This window comes from Tubulanus polymorphus, chromosome 1, assembly GCF_964204645.1.
Source record: "Tubulanus polymorphus chromosome 1, tnTubPoly1.2, whole genome shotgun sequence".
Classification (NCBI taxonomy): domain Eukaryota; kingdom Metazoa; phylum Nemertea; class Palaeonemertea; order Tubulaniformes; family Tubulanidae; genus Tubulanus; species Tubulanus polymorphus.
In genome coordinates this window covers 10003599-10028737 of record NC_134025.1, presented here as the reverse complement: position 1 = coordinate 10028737, position 25139 = coordinate 10003599, and the positions used below count along the sequence as shown (strand labels likewise).

The window sequence follows — 25139 nt, the reverse complement described above, 5'->3', positions numbered from 1 at the left end:
GTATCGAGAAATTCTAATTTGATTTGTTTGATGCGTACCAGAGATATGAAAGGTGTTACTCAGAGTCTTACCGTTGATTACTGATTAATTTGAACAGAAATATGAAAGATGTTACCGAGGGTCTTACTGTTGATTACTGTACTGTTGATTACTGGTCCTGATTAATTGAACGTTTTCTTTCAGATTTCAATGAAATGTCACTAAAAAACAATTCACGACTGATTTGTTACTGATAACACTTTTCAGAGGTTGGCAGTCCTGCTCTCTGTGTCTGTGACTCTTCCTCTTTCCCTCTCGCGACGACTGACTGATTCGAGACTTTTCCATCAGCGTATAATCAACTTGAAAAAAAAACCTAATGAATACGTTCGTTCGGGGACAAAAGACGAATTTTCGCGTTTAATTATTCCGTTGAAATCATTCATTTTTTTTACACCTGTAAAGCGACATCGACGTGTTTAACGCGCTTTCAAGCCGCACATAAAAGTAGCTACTCTTCAAAGCCGAGCTGTCGCCGTGAAATTCTTATGGCCAGGAAAAGCACTTCATTAAATTTTGCAGACTTTAAAGGTGACTGCCGGGGATCGGAACAGGATCGCGCGGTTTTTGATGGTATTGTCGTCACTTGTTCACACAACCTAAGGTCTATTTCACTCGTAAATTAAAAAAAGATCGCGCGCGGCAGAAAACCCGATGAAGTCGTTATTAAAACTTCTGTTCAAATTAAAATCGCGCCTCGAAGGCGTTTTGTAACTGTTTCTCGTCTCGCCGGACGTCGCCGTGATTTTTTAGACTTTTTGACAGCATTTCATCGGAATTGCGAATTCGAGAGAAATACGATATATCTCGCCGGCCAAGGATGTCGAAGAATAATCGACCATAGAAAATATTCTTTATTCTTCGATAACACTAACAATGGACACGTAGTGAAGCCGCGGGAAAGTCCACTCACAACCTTGAATGGTCGGGATGTTTTAGCCTAGTTTTTAACCCGGAGGTTACTGATAAGTAAATTCATTGTCAATTTAGTTAGTGCTATAGGTTATTATAGATAAAACTCGTCTATGAAGCCAGGTCCGTTGAATTATAGATTGTCTGTTGTCCGAATTTGTTTATTACAGTACCTTATACCTATACCTAATACGTAGTTACCTAATTATTCTCCTTATAAATAACAATTTAGTTCATTTACTTGTATATTGTAGTATCATGTATAACCGGTTTTTGTAAACACATATCTCACATTGAGTAGATTCGATTGTGATCGCAATTCTTTGTAACGTCTAATTAGGTTTTTATCATCGGTTCGATTGATAATTGAAATCAGTTCTTCGAGATCAGTTCCATTCTTTTCGACTTTTTTCCGCTGATTAGCCCAGCACGTGGTCGAGCTCTAATTGACGACCGCGATTCAGCGCGTTTTTTTCGGATTTAATTACGCGATTTCTAAATTCGAGTTATACAAAAAAAAAAACGCGAAAACGCGCGCACCCCCAACTGATTGTGAATTTCATTGTAAAAGTGAAATATTGAAAAGTTTTCATTCACGATAGAAAGTAAGCGGTATTAGGCCATTCAGTGCACATTATAATAGGGATTAGGCTGTTGAAAAGTTTCGATTATCTGCGGTTATGTATATTACAATATCGGCGTAGTTACTACCATTTGGTTTTTTGCGAACGGGTTTGGCATTTTTTTGTTTAATTTTTTTTTTCGAACAGCAACGGGCGAGAAACGCAATAGTTTTTCGCGTCCATTATGCGCGTTAAGAATTGCATTCCGGCCGCAAAAGAACGGCGCTCGCTACAAAAACTCGTCAAATATTGTTACAATTTCTAATCCTGGACTTAAGCTTTCCGAGTATCTTTTCTATGGCGCGGACGGGACGCGCTGCTCTACCGCGATGATCGTAGGTATTCGACGTCTATTGTGTTTCTTATTTGAAAAAAAAGCGACTCGAGGAAAGTAAATGTTTTTCCTTCACTTTTAAGCATAAAGGCAATTTTGTATGGCAAATATTTCCCGTGCGTCCGACGACGCGTATACACGCTTTGAGCGGTATTAGGGAGGGTAAACCGTCGAGAAATATTGTTTGCGGTTGTAATCGGAAACCTCGCATCGGCGAAAATGACAGTGATTTTAACGTCGAGGCGCGAACGCAACGAGCGTTAAGATCGCTTTTGGGGGCGAAGTCTGTTCGATTATCAAATATCGTCGCGTTTGGCGACTGTTTCGGTGACAACTGTTACATGGTTATACAGCTTTCTCTCCCGGCTACCACCGCATTGAAATGACAATCAGTTGCATCGGAACTTCCGCTATTTTGCGGGGGTCCGATTGCTGATCATAACTCCGATAACGCGTCGAATTTGCCTTTTAATCTTCGCGCCTTAGTAAAAAAAAGCAAGATGTTTTTTTATTTTTCTCGGATGGAAAAGGAAAATGAGCAGCCTATGACCAGTAGTTACTTGTCTATGACAGCGGCGAACGGGTATCTTTTGTCGGGGGTTTATTGTTCGAGCGTTTTCCTGTAGGGTTATTTTTCACAGCCCATCAAACACTATAAATCAATAACGAGAAATAAACCGCTCCGAACGAGATAATCTCATTGGTCCATTCGCGTCGTCCCTGTTCTGTATAATGAGGTTGGCCGTGTGATAATAGTGCTACTACGTTGACAATGAACGCGTTATCATTTCGACGCGGTATCTTGTCGATTGCGCATGCACGCACGGTTAGGACGAGCCGTCGACGTTGATCCGCATTGTGAACGAAGACTTTTAAAAAGGCTCTAATCGCCGCCGCGGCTTTAGTTAAGTTCGTCGGCCGCGCCGAGTTCACCGCCGCGCGATCGAGTCTCGGAGAGTCGATGACGTCGACGAGTCGTAATCGCACATGCGATCGCGACGCGCTCATCTGATTGGCTGTTGCGTCGAGCGAATATTAAATCATCGCATGTCAAGCGGGCACAGTCGACCGCGCCGCGCGTACGCGGTAGTTTAATAGTTAGTCGTTATTAGAGGCGCATCATATTACAACACATCCTCTCCGATGACTGTTCACTCAGATGCGAGTTTACTGCCTTCTCACGCAGGTAAGCGCTCGATTTTTACCGAATTCGAAAATTATTTCTCAAAAATAATCCGTATTATTATGGAATATTAGTTAGAATTATGGATATTTCGATTAGTCGTCGATATTTGACGCACATTTTCGTAACTTTTTGAAATTGTTGAAATCGTTAATTTTTTTTATGGTGAAATTTGATTATTTCAAATATGAATTAACAATTTTGTTAGTGATTCTCTCTCAAATGGAATAGCATTTTTTATGTAGATTTTGATTAACTATGACAGTCCTTATAGTAGTGAAAAGGTTGAATTTTTATCACCTTTGATTACTTTTCTTAGTCGGGTTTCTTTTGAGCATTGAAAGTAGTGGTCGGTTGTTTTTTCACTTCTGTTCCAATAATCTTTGATCACTTTTCCCCGTTTCGACCCTTGATTGTTTATTTCCATTCCGCGCTGACCGTAACGTACACCTCTTGTGCGCGCCGACGAAAAACAACATTTGATTTAATAATTTATTTAATACGCTGGCAAGACCGTGTAATGAAGTTCAGCAAAAGTTGACAAGACGACTTTTATGACAGTTCCGATCCACTTGTTTTCTCCGACTGGCTATTTTTCGAAATTGACACCCATTAAACGTGTGTAATGGTCGCACAGGTGAAACCTTATACATACGTTTTTTGAATTCCGAAGCAAGTGCAGAAATTTTCTTTACCTCTGGAGTGAATAATCGAGGAGATCTAGTTTCTTTCTAGGTTGTTGATTATAAAACTTCTACTGTACTGTTGCAAAGACTAGTGAAAGTCTCTGCCAATGGGAATGAAATTGATTAACAATTCTCCCGGCAAAAATTGCCCGCGGGTACGTTTTGAAGATCTAACCCGCGTGACAAAAGTTCCTTTCAAAGCATATGTGTATATATCGTGTAACTTATAGTTATATCGATAATGAAACACAAATCTGGCTACGAATGATTTTTGCAATGTTCGAATATCCCGTTCAAAGTAGTAGAAAAGCCACTCTATAATGAGGAGATAATGTTTTAAGTTGAAAACCTGCTACACTAGACTCTGCCCAAGTCGGACCTCTTCGGACCATGAAAATATGTCGGACTTGAGTGATATCTGAGTTGGATATTATGTATCTCTTGAATAGCGTCACAGCCATAACAAACATCTGAGTTGAACAGTTATCCGAGTTGATCGTATCCAACCCAAGCAGAGTCTACTGTATATATACAAATTAACCTGACGATGGTCTCTAGAGAGAGTCTCAGACGGCGTGTCTTGTTTTTTTAATTCTTGATCCGATATATTTCATTTTAAACGTATTATCTGTATACAGTGGGTTTTAAATAAATTTTTTAAGGAAATCTATTTCTTCGAATATCTTACAGACAGCATGGAAGATGGCCTGGACATAAGCAATACGAAAGAAAGCGAATTTCAGAAGATATGCACGTACATCGTGCCGGACAAGGCGTGCCCGGAGGTGGCGCCGAACCGGGCTGAAATGACATTACCGCGAAATCTCGTTCTGAAACCGTCGTCGACTCTCAGTAACGTAAGTAACGATTTGTTCACGATCTAATTTCTTAAATTTTGACTAAGTTTTGCGCAGGGTGGCCACGCTAACCTTTAAAACTCAAAAAAAGTCTGGGAATTTGACAAAACCTGGAAAACTCGGGGAATTTGGATTTGCTATTTATAACGCGTTTCCTTACCAATTCGCGATACATGAAAAATGAATAGATTCTAATGTTTTAAACCTAGAAATTTCTCTCGATTCACTCAGGGAATTTTATATAATCACATGGAAAAATCATGGAAAGCTAAATGGGATTTGTAGATAGGTGGAAGCGGCCACCTTGTTGAATAAAAGTATATAGATGTAAAAATCATTGCCGATATATGTAGATATATAACATCATCTTGGTCACTTTTAGTTTTGCCATTTCTTTTGTGAAGTATCTATTGTCGTGTCGATTGTTAAAATGCATTTGGCCAGAAGAAAGTTTTCTCGATCTAGTTTATCTATTCGATCTCGCCGAGCTCTTGATGAACGGGAGACCCGGCAATATTGTTGACGATGTTGCGACGTGCAATTGATGCGTGAGGGCAATAATTGCTTGTCGGCGCGCACAGCCGTGTTCTAATCGAGGTCGCCGGAGATATTTTATTTCGCGGCCGGCTTACGAAAAACAATTCCGTGCCGAGGCTTGTTTATCTAAGCCGCTCGGCTTTGAGGCAACAAGTCCGTTATAAGTGGTCATCATCTCAAACATGAGACATTGTTGCGAGGACATTTTGAAATAATTCGACAATAGTTAATATTGACGCTATCAATTGCTCGGACTTCAATGACTTCGCATTCACTTTGATGTTATAACTTTCCAATTTTTCATTCGGCGAGCGTGACAGCTTGTTTTGTTCGGCCGGTGAATTGTTCGGCTAGAATTTTAGTTAGTTCCACTGGTGAACACATTCTCGCTCGGACTTTCTTTATTTTAATAGATTCCTCTGTCCGCGTAGATTGACTCGCATAATCCCTGTCCGTTTTGAATAGCGAGTCCTGGGACGTATAATACACAAGTTATCATAAATGAGCATTTTCATTTAAAGCACTCTCCAGGTCGGTCCTGTATACACGGTCTAATGATAAATGACTATATATGAACCCTGCTAATACAAGATACATATGTCCATAACGGTCACGGCTTTGACTTCTTAAAGACTTTTCTTAGATTATTATAGTATTGCAATAATTCGAATGCGGAAAAACTATTTAAAACCATCTGTTTTCGATTTTAGTTGTCTAGTTCATAGAGCTAAAATCGGTGGTTCTATGTCTAGTTGTAAGAAAAAGAATAGAAAATCCTGCGTTCGTTCGCGGATTCTTTCGTCTTTGAGTGCGTAGTTCGATTATGGGTGTTCTCTGGTTATGTTTTGACGTGGTTTCAGGGTTTTAAACCTTCGATGAAAGTTTTCTGCATTTCCGCGTTGAAATGTGAACAGACTTCCTCCGACATAACGAGAGCCGAGAAATAATCTAGAATAAACGTAACCCTGTTATTTGTACACTCTAAATACAGTCGTCGTAGTAAGCATATTTGTGAATTCGATCGTTCTTTAGATTTTTGAATTTTTGATTTTTTTCCCCCGATTTACATCAATACGATAACATTGTTTGTGTTCAGATAAAAATAAAGTATGATGAGTCATGGACTGTGAAACATTTACGAATTTGTTTCGGAGTCCGTGGTTTGCCTCGGGATGCTATCGGAAATGTTGGCTCATTTCTCCGTTAAATGGAAGTCCCGTAAATCTGTTACGAATGTCATAAACACATTGAAAAGAAGGCCGGAGGATTCATAACAACAGTCCATTGTGCGCGTTGTACACATTATTGAGTCCCATAATTAAAAAATTTTGTAGAATTTGGATATTTCGTATTTATAAAAGGGGAGAGTGAAGTACTTCGTTCGAAATCAGTTATATTTACGGGGCCGCTGTATAAAAGAATCGTACGGGTCCTCAATGGAGATATAAAACATTCATACAAATTTCGCCGATTGTCGAAATGCGAGCGACTGAATTCATACTAGTTTAATCCGTGTTAATCCCGCAGGGTATTGGGCCCTATAACCAGGTGACAAATATGGGTAGGGTATTTATCCGTTCTTTCATCGGGCGGTGGCCAGTGTTCCGAACCCTCTTGACACACTTCGAGTTATGAAATGCCCTTCAATGCCTGTTTCAGGGGGGACCGAGGTGAGTAATGCACCTTCGTTGTGCAAACGATCTTCACTTTTTCTCACCAATGATGATGATGAAGATGATGATGGTGATGGTGATAGCTTGTCGGTGTATTGATCGCAGCAAATGATCATTCATTGTTTGCCCGTCCTTCAATGAGTCTTGTTCGGCGGAGTCCCTACTGGCTCCTGACAACACATTTCATTACTCCTAATCATAGACGCAACCGGCGTTCTTTCATATCTTTCGCATAGCGGTCTTCGCCTTTGAAAGGATTAACCGATTTGTCACACTTTTAAGAGGTTTTTCCCGATAAAGATTCTCGCCGGGGATTCCGAGGCCTGTTCCTATTTTTGTTCACCCGTTCAGACTCCCATATATGCGAAACAAAATATGACCTTGTCGGCAATGCGTGTTGCCATCGCTTTTGAGGCAAAACGCGTTTGCCCCTCGGGTCGGTGTATGACAAACTGAAAGAGTGGAATCAAAGGGAAGAACATATTCTACTGCTAGAATTGAAAAACTAGTTGTTGGTGGTGGCGATTGGTATCGGCTGTTTTGTAACTGTTGACACATATTATACACTGGCTTTAAAAATTTGATTGAATTTCTGTTTGATCAGAGGAACGCCGACCATTGTTGATGGAGAAAATTAATGTTTGTTGGATTTTCCAAATTCTGTGCAATAGCCAATGCCTCTGTAAATATAGGGCTGTCATTTAATGCCGTACAATTATTGTGTAGCGTTTTATCAAGCGCGATCTCGAAGTTGACTTTTCATCATCTAGTTGTCTTGAAAGTCGAAAAAAATCTCGAAATAACGGATCGTTCGCTTCGAAAGGGCGCGATTCATTTCACAAATTCGCATTTGAGGGAGAGGTTTGTAAATATCCCCGCGGAAAACGTCGCGATTAAATTAGGCCCTAAATTTTCGCGATTCGAAATTGCTGCGCGTTTGATCCGTAAGCGTTCTAAGTATGATTGATATCTCGAAATCCTGCGTCGACAAATGTTTGGCCATTCGGAATCGAGGGAATATGCTGGTACCGACACGCCCTTAAAAGAAAGGACAGTTGTCATGAGGGATTGAGCAATTTCTCAGTTGATTTAAATCGAGAATGATTCACAAGGAAGTTGAATTTCGGTTTTCCAGTGGCCGCCTGACAACAGGGTAATGATGAAAAATATTTCAATGAAATCAATCTTTTCACGCTTATGATTAAGACATTTAATGTCATGTCTATGATAATTGATTCTTAATTTCATATGATATCGCCTTACTTTTGTTCAACGATTACAATTGAAAGTTTGTAATGGCCAATGGCTTCCTTGCTTGTATTATATGCAGTGCCCGAAGCCTCAACTTTGTATGTTACATGTCAAGGCAGGGCAATGTCGCTAATCCATCAAAGGCAAAAATAATAATCGTGGTCAGTGAAATGGAACTCGAACTGCCAGAAATGATCTGACGCACACAAAACGCAAAATATCGCAGGAGCGCGCAAATAAAGGCGCGTCCAACGCGCCGCCATCTATTTACTCCGTCATGTGCCGCGTATAAAACGTCTAACTGTTGATTTCCTATTAATGCATTTATAACCCTAGAAATGCGGACAAAGTCGTGTTTACGGCATCTGCATTTCGTTTTCACGGGAGAATAGGAAATCAGAAGCAACTGACAACGGCGGCGGCGACCGGAGCATATTGTTATCGATGTTTGAGTGATAGGTGATCATTTTCTCATTAGCGCTCGCTAGCTCGTCTTGCAACCACCGCCACCGTTGAAGCCATACCCAGCCGCGTTATCAATAGCCCGCGACCGGTGGTGCGGTTTTTTCCCTTTTTAAAAAAAACAGCGATAGTAACGAAAATGTATCCGCCGCGAACCTTTGTGTCATTTCGGCAGTTGTTAAGCGGATTTTTGTCCGCGACACTCTTCCTTGAAAATCTATAGGCTTTATGTTTCTTTCACGTTTGACGTCGAAGATTGATTACTCTCTCAGGCTGCGGTCTCGCTCGGGATGAGGGGGGCTGCCATTCATGTTTCTTTCTCTCCTAAGAAAAGCGACGGATATACTGCTCAATTCATCACTCCGATCGGGTGCATTGGCCCTATATTCCGTCGCATTCGAAAAAGAAGAAAGTGGTGAGCGATTTATGTACGAACCATGTGCCATGAAAAAAAACATGCTGAGATATATGAACCATGAACTATAGGACTGGTAAACTTAATTGGAAATTCTATTGGACTCTAGGACTGGTAAACTTAATTGAAAATTCTATAGAACTCTAGGACTGGTAAACTTAATTGAAAATTCTTTAGGACTGTAGGACTGGTAAACCAATTGAAAATTCTATAGGACTCTAGGACTGGTAAACTTAATTCATAATTCTATAGAACTCTGGGACTGGTAAACTTAATTCAAGATGCCATAGAACTCCTAGGACTGGTACACTTAATTCAAAATCTGTAGAACTCTAGGACTGGTAAACTTAATTCAAAATGCTATAGAACTCTAGGACTGGTAAACTTAATTCAAAATGCCGTAGAACTCTAGGACTGGTAAACTTAATACAAAATGCTATAGAACTCTAGGACTGGTAAACTTAATTCAAAATGCTATAGAACACTGGGACTAGTAAACTTAATTCAAAATGCTATAGAACTCTAGGACTGGTAAACTTGATTCAAAATGCTATAGAACTCTAGGACTGGTAAACTTAATTCAAAATGCTATAGAACTCTAGGACTAGTAAACTTAATTCAAAATGCTATAGAACTCTAGGACTGGTAAACTTAATTGAAAATGCCATAGAACTCCTAGGACTGGTACACTTAATTGAAAATGCTATAGAACTCTAGGACTGGTAAACCTAATTGAAAATGCTATAGAACTCTAGGACTGGTAAACTTAATTCAAAATGCTATAGAACTCTAGGACTGGTAAACTTAATTCAAAATGCTATAGAACTCTAGGACTGGTAAACTTAATTCAAAATGCCATAGAACTCCTAGGACTGGTACACTTAATTGAAAATGCTATAGAACTCTAGGACTGGTAAACTTAATTCAAAATTCTATGGATGCAGCTTTGAATAGATTTGATATTGATAACCGGACACAAATTCTAAAAAGAATTTGTAACCATTAACAGATTGTGAGATATGGCAAAATATACGACGATCTTCCATTGATGAAACTTGAAAGTTGACAAAATTTCCCGTGAAATTTAACCTCGATCTAGAACAACGTAAAAGAAATAAAAGCTTTTAAAGCGATTACGTTGTATTTTTATCGTGGATTCACTGCGATAAAAGAGAAACCCTTTTATCGAAAAAAAACGCGATGCATACCATGCAGATGTGTTTTTTCTCCGATAAGTAAAACGCATTAAACTTCGTTGATGTTATTGCTTTTATCGTAGTTGTAAACACAGATGCATTAATTCTAATCGCGACATTAAGGCGGACTGTAAATTTTATGTCACACGACTCGAAAAGGACAGATGCCTTCCGTTACGAAGTCAGTTCCGAGTGTCTCGGGAGGCGATGTTTGGATGTGCGAATTTTCGAAATCGCTCTGAATGGCGATGTGTGAATAATGACAAGTTTCGCAGTGGTTATTATTTCACTCGAATTCTCGGATTCTTCGATTTGTACGCGCACCAGCAGATGTTTACCGGCGCATTTTGAAATCCGCGATGATAATTCGTATTATTATGATCGTGGGCTGGGTTTACGAGAGCGCGGAATGTCTCATTACGCCGACGGAATGACAACGCGGTAGTTGTCGGTAATGATACCAGCGTCGAGAAAGTTTTGATTCTCGATGCGCGCACACTATTGTGCAAGGGTTGAAAGTTCAATCATCTTGTGTCTTTATTAAGTGCGAGATCTTCGCTGGCCGACTCAAATTCCGTTCGTTGTTTGAATTTAGATCATCTGTTGAATGAAACGAAAAAAAAAATGTCCTTTTCATACTAATCAAACTCTGTCAGTCTTGAGCGCTATTGAATTCGTATCGTTCGAAGTTTATTTTTTGATAAGATATTTTTATGAATGTTCGGGATTTTTTTTTTTTTCTTCACGATGACAAAGGCCACCGGAAACATGACTTCGACTGTGCTCCGAGCTAGAATTTGTTTGACGTTTTTTTATCTCCTCTCTCATCAGGTGCGGCCATTTTTCTACGCGATCTGATATATTTTCATGAATACCACTGATTAACTATGTATTTTGAATCTATTATGAATGTAACGAACGTAATTCTCTTGAAAACGAACGTAAATCTCTTGAAATTTTCAAATATGTCCTATGCAGTAAACCTCGTTTAACTCGGACATGGCCAACTCGCACTTTCGACTAACTTTGATTAAAACGAAATCATCTTTATGACTTCCTAACGTATTTTCCTATCCTTAACTTAGTCGATAACCGCTCTATGGTTTAGTTTCACAATCGGATATTTTCACAAACCACATCAGCATAAGCCCATCCGATTATATAAGCTTACCACTGTCGATTAGTTAACTAACTTCGTTTACCTTGGACCAAGTCCCAGACCTTTACTAGTCCCAGTTAGTCCGAGTTAGGCGACGTTTACTGTATACATATTTTTCCCAACAGTAAACGAAATCACGAAAATCCTCGGGGAAGTTTTTAACGAGGAAAGTTCCGATTGTGAAACCGATGTTTATTGCATTGATCGAACATGAAAACAAAAATTATTCGATTCTATTGCCGTAATTTGTTCTTTTACAGCTCGTTATTAAACGCTATGAATAGTAGAAAAAAAACATAGTCTATACACATATTGAAAAATAAAAACCAAGATTCCGCCCCTTTGACGTATGCTGCCTGACACTTGAGACGATGATTTTCAGTAGTAATCGCTTATTGAAATCCTGTTGTGCGCGAATAGTCGGCTACGGCCGCGTTCTTTGTGCGAGCAGTTACAGATATTCCGTGTCTCTTTTGTCCAACTCGTCGTTTCTGCTCACAACAGCCGTCCGACTAACGACGGCGGCCCCCTGGTGTTCAGACGGGAACTTACCACGGTAGATGAAAGGGCCTCGTGCATGAAAAGGCTTTCAAAATGAATCGCGAGTTTTTTTTTTTTCGCGTTAAACTGGTTCGTATATGAAAAACTGTATTCATTAAAACGCCTGTGCGCTTTCATTTTTCCTGTCTTTGGGCTACGGTTTAATTACGAGCGATAAGAGCCCGGGGCCCGGCAGTGTCGTCGTTATTTAGGTTTATTTTGTAGAAATCGATGCAAACGAAAGAACAATCACGCTATCGGGTAGGAGGTACGCGTTGAAAACCGTTAAAAAACCAAGCCCACAGCGGATAGTATGCACCCTACCGTTTTCACTTTCAATGTAAAGATCTAGAAACGCTATACATCTAGTATATGTCAGTGGGGATATTACGCATTTATTCTTTTATGTTTTCAACCCCCAAACACACCGGGGTTCGTAATATGAATAGAAAACAATTATTTACAAAAATTGGACCTTCCCACTGACACACATATATATTCGGAACTTGTCAAGGTCTTGCTTGTGTGTAGTCTTTCGGGCTTTTCGAAGGCACGACCCTGTTTACTTTCCAAAACACTATAGCTGTATATGGCTTATTTATCGTAGACGGACATGAGTGCATGAAAAGGGCTGTACGAAAGTGTATGATAAGTCTTCCGGTTGCCATTCTGCTGCGTCAAAAGCCGTCGAGTGCCTTGAAGTGGCGTGGCGCACTTTTCGTGATCGGGGGAAATTCACGGAAAGCTTTAAATTCGATTAAAAGACAGATGGACATTCTAGATAAGCATTTTACGGGTTTTCAAAACGAACAACGCCGACTCCTTCGATGCCTTATGTGGTCATGAAAAGTGATAAGCAAAATAAATACGAGCAGATGTTCGTGTTTTATAAATATACGCAAATGTTTTATCGATAAATCATCTTTTATGTTTGTTAAACTCTCCACCGCAGAATGCTTTGACTTTCTGAGCGAAAAATGATATAAATGCGTACTATATTTTTACCGGTCGAGTTTGTAAGAGCGAGTTTTGTTCGGCGTCGGGCGTGATATGTTGATGATGTATTTTTTTCGAAACATTACAATAAATTAATGCTGTATGTCGCAATGTGCAGCACATGGATTTGGCATCTACCGAGTATAATAGAGAATGATACCTTTATTATTTGATATATACCTATCTTCCTTTCTTATATTTTTTTTTACTTGTCGCTTGCCGAACTTTTGTGAACGTTTCTTCTTAAGCTAAACGGGCATATTCTACGTTTATCGCAAAAATCGCCTGTTTTGTGCCCTATAGAAAATGTTCTGTACGAATAGCTGGCGAAACTGAACTGATCCACCCTACAGGACAGTTCTGAGCCGTCTGAAATCAGTGGATTATGAAGCAGATCTTAAGAGTCTGCTGAATCCCTCCTTGGTATAGGTATGATGTTACTGAAAGGTAGGCGATATTGAAAAAAACAAATTTTGGAGTCGGTATATCATTTACTTTAGAGTAGAAATATTGCTCACTGGAATTCGCATTCAGACCTCTTGATGGAGAGACACCATGAGCGATGAAACATTTGATCTTCCAGCCTTTGTCCCTGTTAGGTACTAATAATTTAATGGTCACAAATGTACACGCCGCTCACACCTGCATTGATCCTTCATTACCAAGAGCGGTTGAAGTGGCCGGCTCCCTACCTCTTAATTATTTAAGCTTGATTTATCAATCTGTTGGTCAGCGCGTTTACGCCACGTCCGAGCTATGGGTGGAACGCATACTCATTAATTTCAATTGACCAGCCGAGCCGGAGGTCTGTCAGAATCTGGCTAGCTTTGGATCTTATGCAACGATCACCGATCGGCATCCCACTAGCGTACGATGGCTATCATTAGTTGCGAGGAAGGTGACACAATCAATTAAACACACATTCGGGCCGGGCTTTACGAAATTACATGTTTCCACCAGAAATCAGGTAAACTGTTATTATAAGCAATATCGGACTAATTCATTTGTTGTCAGCAAACGAAAACTCGGTGATATATGCAAAGTCAGGGGGCAATTAAGCAGATGGGAGGATTGATGACGGTATGCGGCGTTAATGTCCTCGGAATATTCACGTGTGTAGTCAAGGCATCGCCCAAAAATAAACAGCGCACAGCCCTAACCAGCGCATGTTTTTTCTCACGTTTTTTTGTGTGTGTTGTAGATGGCCATTTCATTAGCCCGACCACATAGCGCGCAGGTTGGTTCGTTATCCGTTGAAAAGGCAGTAAAAGTAAAACTTTCGTCAAAAGGACATCCTCGACGCACAATAGAATGACCCCCGGACCAGAAAAATGCTTGTGGCACCTGGTATTTTGATGATGATTTTTCGAGGGAAAGTTCACCACCGCGACCACGTTCACTCAGTTCGCTCGTAGTCAATTAATCACCAAAACCCCGAGGGTAAAATCGCTTGAACTTCGAATACTGCGTATTTCGCAAACAATTCGTATTTTTTGAAGCTGAATAATTGCATATGCTCCCATTTTCTATCGGGGCGAGGTCAGATCGGCTAGCGGCGCTATTCAGTCCGGAGCAATCTCCTCATTTTTTGATGCTCTCTTTATCGTTCGTTCGGGCCGCACTGCTTCGATGAAAGCTGTTTTATTGCGATTTTAAGTCGTGTTCTCATTCAGTCGCGAAACGAAATTGAAATAAATAGAATAACAAGTTTTGTATTTTCGGTCACAATTTCTCGAGCGCGAATAATGCCGTAAGCCGCTTATTATCTGTCGGAAGATCCCGTTCATTCAGGAGTTTATTTACAAAATGAAACCATTTTCCAGGCATTTTAAGTAGCTTTCACTCGTCTAATGCGCGCTGGAAGGTTTTGAAATTCCCATCGCATTCATGAATGGCGCGGGAGTTCCTTCTTTTTTTTTTTTTGGGGAGTTCTTTTTTGTGTATCGTGCACATAAAATGTCAGTACATTGTGTAGGTAGGGATGCGCGTTTTTTTTTCTTTTTTATTTCTAATTTTCTATTTGAATACGAATATTCTCGGTGTCTTCGCGCCGCCCGACGAAGAGGGTCACACGCAGCCGAGCAAAAATGATTTCAACGAAAGGAGTACGGTGCCATATTGTTCGCTGGATTCAGGCGCGTCAGCAGGTGACCGCGATTGCACGAAACGATTCTATGTGCTCGCCACAATGCCGAGATGCGAAATGGTGATTACACCCACTGTGTATATAACTGTCAGCGTAATTTGTAAAGCTACAACGGCCGCGCCAGGTAATACTTATCTCATTGGTAGGTCAGAAAACCGACGGTGCCACGATCGTAGCCGGCAATTTCACGCCACCGTCGAAATGCCTCGGCCCGCATCCGTTCGCCTCGACTAATTACATAGTTACGCGACAAATCTTGCATCTTACTAGTTACTGTTAAACTCGAAAATAGAGGACGAACTTCGAATAAGCCGCGATGCCCGGAGAGACGCCATATCGGGATTCGCAAAAGAAAGAAATCTTTTGAATCCGTTCGTCGTTGTTGCACTTGTCAATCCGGGCGGATGTAGATTTATGACTATAGCGCGCCGGGTCGACGTGATGCGTAGCGATATTTATGCCCTATTACCTACTCCCGTTCCATTTCACGTGTGTAGTACAAAGATGCCCGGTCCCCGGCGACCGGGGACTTCGTTTTGGAAAAAATGGGGCGAGGGAAAGTTTGAATGAACGCCTTTCAATTCGCGAAGAAAGCGCCGCTTCGACCATTTCCGACGCGAGTCATTAGTCCGGCGTCTGTTTTTGTACTCGGCTGACGCGCCGCTAATGATCTCGTCGGTATGCGCGGACAAGTCTCGGTCGGACTATGGATCATCTCGCGTTGAAGTTATCTCCGGCGTTCATGCGTCAGATTCTATGTCTGATTTATAGTTATGAATTTCGAGCGCCTGTGCTTACATCTAATTCCGCAAAATTTTAGGGCCGACTAAAAAAGAGAATTTATGTATGCGCGTCTTCGGGTTGACGTTAACAGCTCTCCTATTTAAACATTTATTAGAAACTAAATGGATTTCGTCCCTTCGAATACAAACACTTTCTTTGCTATCAAACCTTGCCGGTATTTCTACGTGCGTTTTCGAGCGTTTTCGGAAACGTCGGTTTTTCAAACAAAATGTTTATGGACGCTTATCAAAATGTAGAGCCATGACCGAGAGATTTACGACCTTAGATTTCGAAAACGATTAACGAACTTTTCACGTGCAATTTCTTTTTCGATATCTTTACAGGTACCCGGAGTTTGGAGTACGGAGTTCATTCCCAAGGGCACGAGATTCGGCCCGCTCATGGGCAACATATTCACGAAGGATCAAGTACCGAGTAGTGCTAATAAGAAATATTTTTGGAGGGTAAGTGTTTTTCGTCGCGTCCTCTATCTCATTGTGAGTACGCTCGCAACATTCGTGTAAAGAAAGTCTTTGTGCAACGGTTGACGAATTTTGTACGAAAGCGACCATGAAAACTAGTACCTATTCCGTTGTAAAAGGCACGTTTATCTACATGCTTTTTAAAGCGATATTCAACAGATGGCTTTCTTTCGAAAAGACAATAACGAAATCATCCCTCTGAACTTCGAGAAAAAGTTGTTTTACAACCTTGTCATAGCGGTCCTATTTAGCATCACCGGGGCCGGGGAAACTTTCTTTCAGCTCGTTCTCATTTATCTTCTTTAGACTATAAAGCTGACAGTTATTGTATCGACGTTTTCAATAGTTCGTTCCTCAGCTATGGGTACTTTTCCTTTTTGGGCGCTCCGTAATTCTATGGAGATTTATAGATACTTCATTGAAAAGGAGCCTCTATAGTGTTCAGTGACCCTGTGAATAGCCGAGTGCAAGGATGGTAGAACATGCCCCTTAACACTGCGCAACACCGGGCACATTAGAATGTCCCATAGACTACGCAGTCATAAAAGACAAAATTTAACACAATATCAAAATGCAATCATTTGTTTACGACCTCACATTACTAGTAAACTGCCCATAGGCAATGGATCTGCAAAAGTTTACTGTTAGGTCGGCTTTAAGTCTGTGACTTTTTATTGCCATTCAGAACCAGTTATGCATTACGAGGAATATGCGCGTATAGTTATTGTTGCTTGTTTTGTCGAGAAAGTTTAGAAATGATAGCACAATGATAACGCTTCTGTCCAGTGAGTTTTATTAGTTTTTATATACGTTTAATGTTCTTAGACCGGAGTTCAAAGATCGTGTGTCCAGAGGTTTTTTCGTGTCTATAATACCAGCCGGATTTTTCTAGCACGCGTTATTACGGTTTTCTTTTAAACATTTGATCATGCGTTGCGCGATCAAAAAAATTTCTATACATAGGTATGGGTCCCCGGTGTTTTGAAATAGATTGTCTCGGGTGCTTCAGTGCCGAGGTGTATTTCGCATAGTGTAACATAGAAATTATTCCGTCGGAATTAGGCAAACAAACCCGCTATTTCGACTAATGTGACACTAATGCGTTCGCAGCGTGAGTAACCCATCTAAACTTGTTGTTTCATTAATATTCGCTTTCATTTCATAAAACCGCGTTGACGCACTACCCCCTCCCCCCACGGAAGAACGTGCTTTATTGAAAATCGTCATTCGCTTCACTTTCCGCCGAAAAAAAGCTTTTCACCGATTCTCATTAAGCGGTCGGCTGTGGCGGATAATTCGCATTCATCGGTTTTAGGGGATTGCGCGTGCTGTTATTAGAACCTAAATTCCATTGTCCGCGCGGTGGCTTCTCGAACAGATATCGCGCTTTTCAGCGCTTCGATAATCCGTTGAAATGGATTAGACTAACAATCGCCGGGCCGTGAAACACCCTTTTCACCGCGGCGGTCTACGTGCGCGGCCACGCCATGCGCGACGTAAGCAAATGTTTTATGGAAATTGCTTGTAATTGACAAGATACATAATACGATCTTAAGGAATCCGTTTCAATAGGTGTATTCAATATGCGCGATATGTTTCCAGCGCGTGAGTTTCGAGGAGAAATTTCCTTTTTATTGGTCATAATAAAATCGCGATCGCCCGCCGACCGTGTCCACTTCAAAGAGCCACTAGACTAAGAAATGGACAGTTGAACTGCTTTCGCTTCATAACCCGAGTATATATATTCGGACAATCGAAAATATGTATTCACCTCGCTTATAATCGTTGATATTCATATTCATAAAGCCGCTATTAATGTAGATAATCCTTTTTCGTGTTTCGCCAGGTGTACAAAGATAACGAATTGTACTTCTACATCGACGGCTTCGACGTCACGAAAAGTAACTGGATGCGATTCGTGAATCCGGCGCACAACCAGGACGAGCAGAACCTGATCGCTTGTCAGGTCGACTACGACATCTATTTCTACACGATCAAACCGATCCACCCGAACTCGGAGCTGCTCGTCTGGTACTGTAAAGAGTTCGCCGAACGCTTGAACTATCCGACGACCGGCGAACAAATGATTAAAGAAATAAGTAAGCATCGTATGAAACTATGGTAGAAACTGATGTTTTGTTGGTTTAACTCATGCAGAGTGGCCACTGACCTAGAAAACTTTGGAAAACTCAGAGAATCAGCGAAAATCTTGAAAAAAAATCAGGAATTTGACAAATTTTACCAAAAACCTGGAAAATTCAGAGAATTTGGATATGTTATTGACTACATGTTTCTTTATCAATACATGATTCAATGAAAAATGGATAAACCTGGATATTTTTCTGATTCATTCCGGGAATTGTATGTAATCACATGGAAAAATCATGGAAAACTCAGGGGATTTGTTAATGGGTGAATAGTGGCCACACTGTTTTGAAATCAATCATCAAAATAGACTTGTGTCTTTTTATCTGTGAATATTCTTCATACAATGTTTATGTTATTGTCGTTGCAGAAAAAGAACTGAAGTTACCAGAAATGAAGACGCCGCGCAAAGTTTTCAAATCTAGCTACAAATCCGATGATTCGTGCTCCGACCACGAAGACGTATTCGATCGTTCGCATTCGTCGTCGCTGTCGACGGACAGCCTCGCGTTGGACTTCAGTATTCGTCGACGAGAAGGCCCGCTCAGCTGCGATTACGATCGTTCGGAACAATTATCGCCGCGTCGAGCGGAGAGTTTGGACGGAAATGACAATGCGACGACGAAAAACAGCGGCGTAGACTCCGTCGATAATACCGTAGCGTATAAAACGCCCAAAAAAGAGGAGTTCCAGCCGTGGAGTCCGATAACTAGTCCTAAAAACTCAACGTCGTGTGAGAAGAAACCGTCGATCGGCTATCCTATGGCAGTCGATCATCAAACAAATAGGCAGCAGAAAATTACTCCTATTTCGCCTATTCCGATTATGTCGCACGTACCGAAGGTCGCCGGCTCTCGTATACTGTCGCCGCCGTCTCCTGTTCTGGCGAAAGACGCGTCTGTGCGCAACGGATTCTCGCCGCCTTCGCAGCCGCCGAGTTTGCTGCCGTACAAGCGACCGATCGACGAGATTTCCGAGAACATTTTCATGAAAAAACTTCGCCAAAGTCACGATATCATGGACGTGCACCGCAACGGCAAACTGGCCGGTTTGATCGCGCCGCCGATGGCGAAACTGGAGAATCCGATGGAAAATCATCGAAATCCGCCGCATTCGAGTTTTCTACCATTCCCTTATCGAACGCATCCGAGCATACCGCCTAATATACCTCACCCTCCTCCGATGATTCCAGTTCCGCTTTCGAAGCCCGAAATACCGCCGCGATTTCCGATGCTGGATTCAAAAGCGCTCGTGAAGACGCCGATATCGCCGTACATGTTTCCGAACCCGAGTGTGTCGACGCTCTACGCTTTAAATCCGATGTTACAAATGTGTAATCCGAATTTGGCGTGGCAGATGTACCCGGCGCTGTACCAAAGTATGCTGAACGGCTACAGCCAGTCGATGCAAACCTCTCAGCCGTCGACGCCGATTATTTCGAAGCCGCATACCAGCGCCGCTGAACAGGCGCTTAACTTGTCGAAACCGAAGTCGGCCATGTCGCCGAGTTTCAGCGCTCGCGGGTATAAATCGCTACCGTATCCTTTGAAGAAAAAGGACGGACGCATGCACTACGAATGTAACATATGCTTTAAGACATTCGGTCAGTTATCGAACTTGAAGGTTCACTTGCGTACGCATACGGGCGAACGTCCGTTCACTTGTCAAACGTGCGGCAAGGGTTTTACCCAACTGGCGCACCTCCAGAAACATTACCTCGTTCATACGGGTGAAAAACCTCACGAGTGCACCGTGTGTCACAAACGTTTCAGCAGCACGAGCAACTTGAAAACTCATATGCGCTTGCACAGCGGCGAAAAGCCATTCCAATGTAAACTGTGTCCGGCCAAATTTACGCAGTTCGTACACCTGAAGTTGCACAAGCGTCTGCACACGAACGAACGCCCGTACGAATGCCCGAAATGCAACCGTAAATACATCAGCGCCAGCGGATTGAAAACTCACTGGAAAACTGGTAACTGCATGCCGCCGAACACGAACATTGATATACACATGCTTAGTAAAGACGGGGATGAAGAGAAATTCGGCGATATGGAAGAGTTGGACGTCGAGAACGTCTGCCAGTTCGACTCGGAAGAGGAGGAAATCATGCTCGATTCGTCGGCCGGCAGCGATATGTTGTCAGAATCAAAGGACTCGTCGGGTACGTTACCTGAGAAAATGGAGTCGATCTTTCAAACTAACGGCGGGGAACAGGAAATCTCTGTCCAGTCATAATCACGTCTGGGTTTTTACATAGTTGAATAATTCAAAATCAACTCTGAACATATCCAAGTTTGTAAAATAGTTTTTCATCACGAGACAGCTGCTTATGTTTAGTATATGAAGTGTATCAGAAACTCTGGACCCAGTTCAAATAATTTTTTGTTAAGTTCAACTCTTTTCTAATCATTTGACGGGTGATAATGAAATACACCAATTACCTTCGAACTGGGTCCGAACGATAACAGTAAAACAGGTGCAATTTCCGTAATTTTGAGTTCATTTTGCCTTGGCAATATTCTTAACAGTATTAGATAATGAAATTTCATTATTGCATTAGGGAATGATTATGCGAAATACGATGTGGGCAATGGTCAACAAGGTAATACACCATCATTATTGATGCAAGTGTGGTAGAGATCCTCAAAATGCTGTTTGTGAAATTATGTACAAAACTTACATGTGAATATATTGTGAATAGATATTGATTCATTGGCGATCCTTTGTTTTCAGACCATCATTATATGCTTACTTACTTTGATGTGCTTTAATTGATAAAATATCGAGTGCAAACTGAATCAACGACGACGATTAAACATAAGATCCATGTGTAATCGAATATATATCGTATACATCACGAAATGAGCCTTGTCGAAACGGTTTTTCATTACCGTAACTCAGTCGGCTAGATGACACCTTGACAATGTTTCTTTTTCGCTCTTGATTTTGAAAAGAAACCGATGATTAGAGGGCATTTTTTAACCGATAAACATTTTTTATAATGTGCTAACGATCACATACTTGCCAAATACACGATGGTTTGATGTAGTTTGTAAATAGAATTGGTATGTTTTGCATTTATTAACACGGTGTGATATTTGATTTGTTTTGTTATATTAATATCGATGTTTTGACGATTGCCAGTGCAAGAACTTTCCAGGGATTTTCTACATTGGGACGAAGCATTGTATTATGCGCGTGTAGGTCTTTGGACGAGTCGATTTATTTTGCAGCGTAGAGTTGTGTTACATATGTTTTTTGTTTATGATTTTTTCTTCAAAAGAAAAGTGACTTCTGCCAAATTTAGTTTAGTAGTGTGTTTTTTAACGATCATCTTGCTGATTGCTTCAGGTTGTTTGATATCACTAATCAACGAACTTGATGTAATTAATCAAAGTAATTTAAGAAAGTGAGTTCCGACGCAGAATGTAACTGTATTATCTTCACTTCGTACTATTACTTACGACTTTAATTTAGGTTATCATAGCTTTTTTCTGAAGAGCAGAGAATTGGCGATTTTCGATGTGTAAGACGACTACAAAATGTATTTTGTGGAACAACCCATACTGTTAACTATGATCGAAGATACGGAGTGATTATTGATTTTTAAAGGGTAATTGATTATGATAAACAGTTGTAAATTGAATGTAAATTTAATGGTTAAATTAAGTTATATATAAAATTATTGGTGTAAGTTACACTAGATTTATGCAGATAGAGATTATATTATATGATGAATTTGTTAAATATGCATGGAGTAGATTTATCTAATTAATTAATTAATCAAAATTAATGATTTTTAGACGGACGATTTTTTCTAGCTTTTGTTCGCTTATCAGGGCTGTTTGAATCGAGGAAAGAGGTCCGAGGTGGTTATATTTGAGTACCGGGGAATCGTATTATATCAATGTTGTAACATATTTTCGAAACATTTGGGGGTAGTAACACGCTCCGAGCCAGTTCCGACGACCCTGCTTGATTACGATGCACTTGAAGTTAGTCATAAAGTAAGAAATATCTTGGACAAATATATACCACTAATCGACCCGATTTGAAATTCGTACAATTGAATTTGCAATAATTCATAATGTATTTAGTTTGCAATTATTTCATAATCAATAATGACAAAAATTAACAAGTTTAATTTTCAATCAAATGCATGAATCAATGATCATGCAAGGTATCATTAACTCTGACTTGACAATATTAAGAATTTTCTTCTGAAACTGTAATAATTGACTATCCATTCAAATTTCTCATTCTTCCGTAATGAATAACGACAAAAGACAAACTGTCTTGGTTAATGAGTTGATTTTTTATCATAATAATCACACATGAATTGGATAATAGGAATTATTAATTAGATGACGGGAAATCCCTTTTCTTGGATGACTGCTTCTATGCAGATCACAAGGCTTGTCGCTGTTACCGTAATTGATTCAGAGCGAGTCAAAGAAGTGTTCAGTAGGTCCATTTAGAAAGGATTGACCAAACCAAGAGCTTTCTCTAGTTTGTATCCATGACCGATCTGAGAAATCTAAAGCAGCTAACTCACCTAGAGAGTATTAGTATTTTGACTGTAGTAGTAACATACTTTAAAACCATTCCATTTTTTCCTTCATTCATTATTTTAGAATGACTTATGTTATTAACTTGCGTACATTCCCTTTTTTCAAAATGTTCTGTCAAAATATGAGATATAGGAAAGATGCTGCAAGTGAGGTTGAAACAATTGTATATTGTAAAATGTTGAAAATAAACTCTGACAATTCCCTTGTATGTACAATCATTTCTGGATTTTTGAATGTGTGTTAATTTAATTCTGGAGGAAATAAAAACGTCTTCCATCAGATTAAACAAAGGAATTTTTTCTTTATTGTTGGGTTAGTCTTCTATTCCATCTACTGCGGTATCCTATTTTACAAGGAAGTTAGATGCTGCTTGTGGTCCATTCCTCGGTCAAAATGCTTTGTTGACAATCTGACATTAAAGAGGCGGTTGTCTCACAGTCGTTTGGAACGCATATAAAACGCCCTAGTTGATAAAAGGCACGACACAGATCTGGGTAACTAGTGGAGGGAATGGTAACTACTTCACCGATACACACCAGGTAATACTTGGAGCAGTCGGGACTGACTAAAATGCAAAGGACTCTCAAAAGTCAAATATGTTGAGCTTAATTCAACAGTGTTGGCATCACCTTATTAAATAAGACGAATATCTAAGAAGAGTGAAGGAAAATAGTGAATTTTCCAATCGATGTACTGTCTCGCTAAACTAAGAGGAACCAGGAACTTGTGAGTCAGGGCCATGGTCAGAATGATTAAAATAGCTAACAAATCTATGAACAATAATAATGCTTCAATCCACTTATGGTACTTATAACCAAATATTCACCAGCAGCATTGAATATAAATCCAAATGACAAACTTAAGATATATAAATCATACGACCCGTAACTAATTGTCACTTAATCAGATTGAATTTATCTGAGATTTGTAACCTGAATATTCTTCAGCTTAAGAAATAAAAATCTTATTGTTCTCGGGTAGCAATCTTAACCAAATACAATTCATTTCAAAATGATTTGATCAGTCTGAATGAGTCAACAATACTCTTTGTAGTTTATCTAAAATATCGCGTTAGCATCAAACATTATTCCTAAGTCAATACCAATACTAGTGAAGAAATATCTTGCTTTGAACAATCGCCATGTGGGGGTTTTTGCCTACTTTGAAGATTTGGGGATTTTTACCTACAACCGTAAAATTCACTGGCTTCATACGGTCTAGTGTTGAGATGATTGGATAGATGGCAGTCATGTCCATCTTGATCAGTGAAAAACTAGCAAAGCACCGTTGGTTCAAACCAAATATTTACTGAGAAGTTCCTGTATGTAGACAATGCCTCTATCGCTTTCTCCTGTCATGAATTTGTTTCCTTTTTCCCATATCTATTTCAGGACTAGGGATAACATAAAGAGGGGTAAATAATTGGTTATGGACTAAAATTGGAAAGCAGAAGCAATGCCTCCTAAAACTAGGGGTCCAGGGACACCATGCCCACTTGGGAAGTGGTTTCAAATGCTCAACAATCTAACAATTTCAATATTCAACGCCCTCTGGTGACCATATACAAAAACCAATGACCTTGAAACTCAATACAATCATAGAACATGTCAGCAGCTACGATTTTGTAATTGATTGTGATAACAAAAAATGCCTCGTTACTAATTTAATATGGAAATACTAAGTTAATCTACTATTCAACGCCCCCTGGTGACCATATTCAAAACCCAATAACCTTGTAACTCACCATATTCATAGAACATGTCATGAACTACAACTTTGTAATTGATCATGGTAACAAAATATGCCTAGGTACCAATATAATAAGGAAATACCAGGTTATTCTACTATTCAACGCCCCCTGGTGACCATATAGAATAACTAATTTCCTTAAAACTCACCACAATCATAGATGATGTCATGAGCTACAACTTTTCAATTGATTGCGGTAACACAATATGTATTGGTACAAATATTATATAGAAATACTAAGATATTGTATTATTCAACGCCCCCTGGTGGCCATATACAAAAAACAATGAACTTGAAACTCACCCCAATCATAGAACACGTTATACGCTACAACTTTCTAATTCATTGTTGTAACAAAATATGCTTAGGTAACAATATAATGTCGAAAAACTTTTTC

At 40.1% G+C, this 25139-nt stretch overlaps 1 protein-coding gene across 1 annotated transcript in view; it reads left to right on the top strand.

Annotated features, from left to right (window-relative positions):
• LOC141901098 (PR domain zinc finger protein 1-like) overlaps positions 1 to 20997 on the top strand; it is a 63209-nt gene extending 42212 nt beyond the window's left edge. The window contains exons 3-6 of the mRNA XM_074788217.1: positions 4468 to 4634; positions 16137 to 16256; positions 18121 to 18373; positions 18790 to 20997. Of these exons, the coding sequence (XP_074644318.1) occupies positions 4473 to 4634; positions 16137 to 16256; positions 18121 to 18373; positions 18790 to 20657 (2403 nt within the window). The 5' untranslated portion in view covers positions 4468 to 4472 and the 3' untranslated portion in view covers positions 20658 to 20997. The remainder of the gene's footprint in view (positions 1 to 4467; positions 4635 to 16136; positions 16257 to 18120; positions 18374 to 18789) is intronic.
• Positions 20998 to 25139: the final 4142 nt, after the last annotated feature.